Here is a 6,064-nt window from a genome sequence, read left to right as displayed (position 1 = left end):
CGGACAAAAGGTGATGCTGCAACAGAGCAGCATGTAAAGTTAGACCAGAAAGCTGTAATTTTGAAAAAAAAAATTTCAACTTCTGTCAGCGTTTGTCGCCTTCACCATGATTTCCCCAAAAGAAAAATAGGTTAGTAAATAATGGTTAACCTGAAGTAATCCGACAGCCTGTAATTCTAACGCGCATGCTAGAACGTTTTTGCCAAAGCCGGTGCCCTTACACTGCTGTTCTGAAATGCTCCCATTTTGTTCCGCTTATGTGATGAAAAGCGCGATGCGTTAAACTGGTAGACTGGCAGTGCACTCTAAACGTAAACCTCAGATTGCCTTCAGTAGTCTGTAGTAGCACCTCCTCTAACTTATTTTTGGACTTGTCATGGGCAACTAGCTGCGGCTTCGAGAAAAGGCCCAAGAGTGCTAAGTGCTGCCTGATCAGACGTCAACTGCGAATGCGCTGTTTGGTTCCTTAAACATACGCGCACATCAGTGTTTATAATGAATGAACTAGAAGAAGCAATAGTCGTAGTTGAAAAGTTCTAGCTAGAAATGTAATGTATAAAATGCGCCAGTTTATTAGGACAACATGCAAAAGTCCTCTTATGGAACAGAAACTGGCTGAACAGTGCTCAGGCATCAGATTTTCCCCGCGTTTATTCACAGCGGCCCAGTTCATGATCATGACTGGATCATACGCAGCCACGCAGTTCATGTTCGCAGTGTGATGACCCTGTTGAGTACAATATTCCTGACCGAATAGCCCTTGTGACGCAAAGGATGTGTCGATGCTCCCGAGAAGTCGTTGCTTACTACACAACAGGATAGCGCCGAAGTCTAGGCTGCTTCTACGTGTCATGCTCTCAGTATAGGGTGATTGTTTTTTTCTCATGCTGGGCTTCCTAGGTTGCGCCTACAAGGCGTTTGGAGCTTCGCCTTTGACTAGCGAAATTCTACCACAAAGAATTTGCTCGGAGTGCAAAATGTATAATCCCATACGCCATATACAGGTACGTATCAATTATTCATCTGCAGCTTGAACCTTAATCTGTCGGACATCATAGAGAAGAACAACGTCAACAGCAAGCTATATGGATCAGTCTATCGACCAGGATTTCTTTTATTAGAGCATGTGCGCGGTCAAGGCGCAAGGCTGCTCAACATCACAGCTCCAAATTCAGTTTACACGGTGTCAGGCTCGAAGTCAACTGCAGACCGGAGCCGTCATGTTAGCGCAGAACAGTCACTCTTGAACAGACGAGGGTTTCTTTTTCGCATTGTTTCCACAGGCTACGTACTGGAACCAACGACGTTTTTATACAGAATGTTCCCCTCTACACAACTTCACTCTTTGTCTCTGCGTTGTTAAGGACACAAGAGTTGGCACCTGTAAGACGGTTACAGTTTTCTCATTTATTCGAAAACCTCGCGGGGATAACGTTCTTGCAGGTTTGGCTTCTCCTGTACGCTGACTTTAGTTCATTGGCATTTATCACTGATGAAAGTGTTCGCCCTGAACAGACTGATGTTCTTCGTTTCACTGCCAATTTGCGCGCTCAGTTTCGTACAGGAGCACAGGCAGAGAAACATCACAATCACTGGCACTGCAGATAAATGCGCTAGTTCAGAGGTTATCATAACACTAGCGACGAAGTCCACGAAGCTATGACACGGCGCAGCTGTTCCGCTTGAGCAGCGTCTTGTCCTTGATGGTCGGGCTAGTCGGGTAGACGGGCAGCGATCGACGCCTCTTGTTGACGACGGCCGGGTTCAGGTCGTACGGGATCTTGGCCTGAGCAAGGAGTTCCTTGAAGATGGTAAGCACGTTGATGTTCTCCTTGGCCGAGGACTCGACGAAGCCGTGCTCCCAGTCGATGGAGACGATGGTCTCGGCGACCTCTCGCCTGACGCGACGCACCGCGGCGGGCAGGTCGCACTTGTTGCCCACCACGACCACGGGTGCCTTGGCCGAGTGCAGCTCGACGATCTGGTCGTGGATGCCGCGTGCTTCTTCGAACGACTCTGGGTCGTCGATGGCGTAAACGAGCACGAACGCGTCGGCTGTGGTTATGGCCAGCCGCCGCATCGCCGGGAACGGGTAGCTGCCGCTCGTGTCCACGATGTCCAGCGTGAGCGAGGCACCATTAAAATCGTATTCGCCCGTGTGGAACTGCGTCAGTGAGAAAGACGAGTAAAGAAGAAACAGTCAGGTTTGGCCATGATTGCCCTTTCTTTTTTTGTCAGGCGGGTCGCATAAAATTTGGCACATCAAACAATTTCGGAACAATACTTCAGCACTTCAGGTGTGCAATGAGGTGAAATAAACACATATGTTGATGAGAGTTATTTTGATTTACATGACCATTTTCGATCGTAGAAGCAATATGTTGCTCGACTTATATGATAATTGTATTCAACTTTGCAGTATAAATATGTTCCGTAAAATGTCCTCGATGAAGTTTATTGATGTAATTATTATAATCTTTAATACAAGGATTTTGTATTTCTTGCAAATGATATCCACCCGCACACGTTAATCACAGGCAGTGACATATCTAGAGTAAATTCTGAATATTTTTTTACGAATATGAAGCATAAACAAGACTATGGGTCTATGTTTGCTTGATAAAATTTTGTAAGGTCACGAAACACACGGTAAAGTGTACCTGCAGTTACTTCACGTGAAGTCCTTTGTCACTCTCGAAATAAGAGTCCTATTAAAAGACCGCAATATTTTAAACCAGCAAACACTCAAGGGTAATTCAAGTTGTCGCGATGCGTCGGCTAGCCCACGTTCAAACTTTTGCGAAGATAACGTCTTTGTACAGATAGATTTCGGGTTCGTGGCATATGGGTCATGCACTTAGACAATTTGAGGTGTCCAAGTGCATGTAGGACAACAAAAAAGGCGTTAAAATAAAGCTTGAAAAAAAAAAAGAACGCACTGTTTGCATATCTATGCACGGAGCAATAATAGCGTGCAATAAGCGCCAAAAGGCCGAAATGAATCCCAAGTGCACTCGTTCGAACTGCGCACTCCTGAAAGCGGAACCGGAAATGTGGCTTTACTATGCTGAAAATGCCGACCAATTCCGAATGTAGTCCAGTCTAAAAAATCTGGGACGATCCGAAGATAGTGCAGTCTAAACAAGAAACCGCATGCTACACTAATGCGCCCAAGAAGACCTTGTCAACCGCTGTTCACTCTCCTTTTTTTTATCCACCTCAGGTCGCTCGGTCACAGCGGTGCTCACTCACCGCGCTGTGATAAACATCACGTTTGTTACGTCAGCACAATACTTCCTTCAGTGACCGACACGCACGACTGCTGCAGCATATATACCAGAATAGATATTTACACGTCGCCCGGTGAGTCAGGCGTCGTAATGCCAGGCATTTTTTGGGCGATGGCGATAATACGTGAATGGGACTGAAAGCAGGGCTATTTTTCACATGCGGAATTATGACTGACGCGCCGTGACGTGGTAATTAGGTAGACATACATATGCCAGCTGTATAGCTATATATATATATATATATATATATATATATATATATATTCAGGAGCATTTCTGGAGGAAGCGGCAAATTGCCCCGATCGGATATCACACTGTCCATCTCGCGTCACTAACTTCACTTTCACAGCTCTTCTCTTTACGCTGATGCAAATGCAAAAATGAAGCTTAGCAGCAGCGATGGCTTCTCCGCTTAGCGGAAATCCTGGCATTACCACCACTGTGTTGATGATATTCGTCTTTAAAATAAACTGAGTAATGCATTCGTCTTCAATTTAAAGTCATCCCCAATTGCTGCTAGGGGGTGCACTATTTAGGTTTCTTAAGTGGTAGTATAGTTAAGACTTCGCCTGCCCTGCACTGCCCGGCACTGCCTACCTGACCGCCCGCCCGTCCGTGCGCGTGCTTGTTAGAAGGCCAGAGGGTGCCAGCCCGATCACTCACCTCTTCCACGGTGGCAAAGTAGTCGACGGGGAACTCGTCGTACAGAAACTGGTGCACGATGGCCGTCTTGCCCACCCGTGCGGCTCCAAGTACCACGACCCGGTACTGGTCTTTTGCTGGGTGATGGTGGTGGTGGTTGTTGTGCGCGTCGTCATGTGGAGGCTGCAGCGCCGACAGCGACGGTACCTGACCCGTGCTCGGCATAACAATTCTCGGCAGGTGCTGAGCTTGCGAACGAAGACGTGAGGAAGACGGACAGGGCGGGGGCTGGATGCGACAACTTGACAGAATCAGGGATGGCCTCGCGGAGAGTTACGTGCCCTGTGGAGAATGGCAAGGAGAAAAGAAAGAAAAATTCGGGAATATTAACGCAAAGCTGTTAAATGCATGGCTGAAAAAACATTCCTGCTCTTACGGAATATATGTTGGACAGCCTGATACATAAGGCAGATAGTGTAAGAAGAATCACAATTGTTAAACATCCCTTTTTCTTTCTTTGATCTTAAGAGAAAGGTTGCCTTTTACAGATGCGATTTTTTCTTCTGTTTCCACGTATCAAGAAAGCCATAAAAGGACGCTGGATTTCAAGCGTTCAGACCAGTCGAGACGCCACGACAAAGGAGCTCATAGCCATTGCAAAGGAAGATTTCTCTAAGTGCGTCGAAGGCCTCAATAAGCGTTCAAAGCTGCGTCTAGACTGGAAATAAGACTACTTCGAACAGCACATTGCAAATGTACAGTCCAAGTGATATAAATGTCGAGTTATTTCTTTAAGGCGAAAGCCTTAGATGTCTATGTTGGAGGTGCTCTTGGCGGTGACCTTGGCGAAACTGCGCCGTGAAGAAAAATGACCGACACCGCAAAGAGTAAAATACGTTAACAAATGCTCGGATTGACGTCACATTTCTCCGGGACGTTCCTGTAAACAAAATAAATTAGTGGCTGTGAAATTAAAATTTCGTACGTTTTAGCTTGAGTGGAAATCAAACCCGGGCCTCCAGGGCGCGAGACGAGCACGCTTGCCTCGATCAACTTTCAAGCGCTCTCAAAAGAACAGTCGGATGTGCCATTAGTATCGGCAGAGTCAATATAATAGGGTACGCTCAGATGTGGTGTCTACCGTTCATGCAAACAGCCCTTTGGAACTCACGACGTCCTTTTCGCTAGTCACAGACCATAGCTCACCGTCGTGTATTCTTGGCGCTCCAACCTAATATTTTGAGCTTGTCAATTAGGTTCTTTGTGCGTGTGGATCTACCATCTCATTGCAGATGGACGGATGGATAGATCTTTATTGCATGTGTGTTTTTGTGTGTGTGCGTGTGTGTACAGTGCGGTGCATCATGTTAATATAACATGGTGTTAGAACCTCCATGTTATTAGATACTTAGATTCACCACTATTTGTAGGGGTTTGTAATTTCTATCATTGTCGAACATCACCATATTGTGACGGAGGCCATTTAGGAAAGCCTAAAGCCACGGCCGTTTCTAAGCTACGTTGTAGGTCATGGTGTACCCAGCACCATTACCAACGTGTGACGGAGGCGGGAGGTAAAACTAAATATATTGAAGCCTTTTAAAGGATATTTACAAGTACACAGGCACAATGGGCGGTGACAGTGCAGTCAGAACACCTTGTCCCGCCGCCAGCTTCTTTTGTCCCGTCGCTTCGTAATAACATCGGATTCATCATCTCCACTCCTCTCATTAATTAATGAAGCAGGTTACACCTGTCTTATACAATGAAGCAACAAACATTAGGAATTTCTACTACATTGCAGAGTTATACAGTTTACCTAGGCCGGCATATATGAGGAATCCCTCTTGACTATGCTATTAAAAAGCTGCAAATATAAAGGCATTCATTGACATAATTAGCAACCTGCAAATTACAAGTGACAAGAAGCACTCGGGCATGTCGATGATACCTGTGCAGTCGTAAACGAGTATTCCCTCTGAAAAGCAGCACGTTGCAATATTTGTTTCGATTTCTTCTATTGACAGGTTTTCTTTTATTCCGTAGATTTTCCAGGTAAAGTTGCAAGATTAAATATTAAATAAAAAAATCATCCACCTAGTACACTCTGCAAATTTTGAACAGTGTATTCT

The 6,064-nt window shown here is 45.6% G+C and overlaps 1 protein-coding gene across 1 annotated transcript; it reads right to left on the bottom strand.

Moving 5' to 3' along the window:
- Nucleotides 1-1,373: 1,373 nt before the first annotated feature.
- LOC119454104 (GTP-binding protein Rhes) lies at nt 1,374-4,157 on the bottom strand. The gene is made up of 2 exons (XM_037716110.2): nt 3,954-4,157; nt 1,374-2,164 (listed from the first exon to the last, which is right to left on the bottom strand). Exons 1-2 carry the CDS (start codon nt 4,155-4,157, stop codon nt 1,658-1,660), a joined length of 711 nt encoding a protein of 236 aa, XP_037572038.1. The 3' UTR covers nt 1,374-1,657.
- Between the last annotated feature and the right edge of the window lie 1,907 nt (nt 4,158-6,064).

Source organism: Dermacentor silvarum, chromosome 5 (genome assembly GCF_013339745.2).
Source record: "Dermacentor silvarum isolate Dsil-2018 chromosome 5, BIME_Dsil_1.4, whole genome shotgun sequence".
NCBI classification, from domain to species: domain Eukaryota; kingdom Metazoa; phylum Arthropoda; class Arachnida; order Ixodida; family Ixodidae; genus Dermacentor; species Dermacentor silvarum.
The sequence above is the reverse complement of the archived record's forward strand: the minus strand, read 5'-3'. Positions and strand labels throughout refer to the sequence as shown.

Excerpts from the sequence above, each read along its gene's own strand:
- LOC119454104 (XM_037716110.2), bottom strand. The coding sequence starts at position 4,157 with ATGCCGAGCACGGGTCAGGTACCGTCGCTGTCGGCGCTGCAGCCTCCA. Across the intron at positions 2,165-3,953 it reads ACTTTGCCACCGTGGAAGAG|TTCCACACGGGCGAATACGA; the intron begins GTGAGTGATCGG and ends TCACTGACGCAG.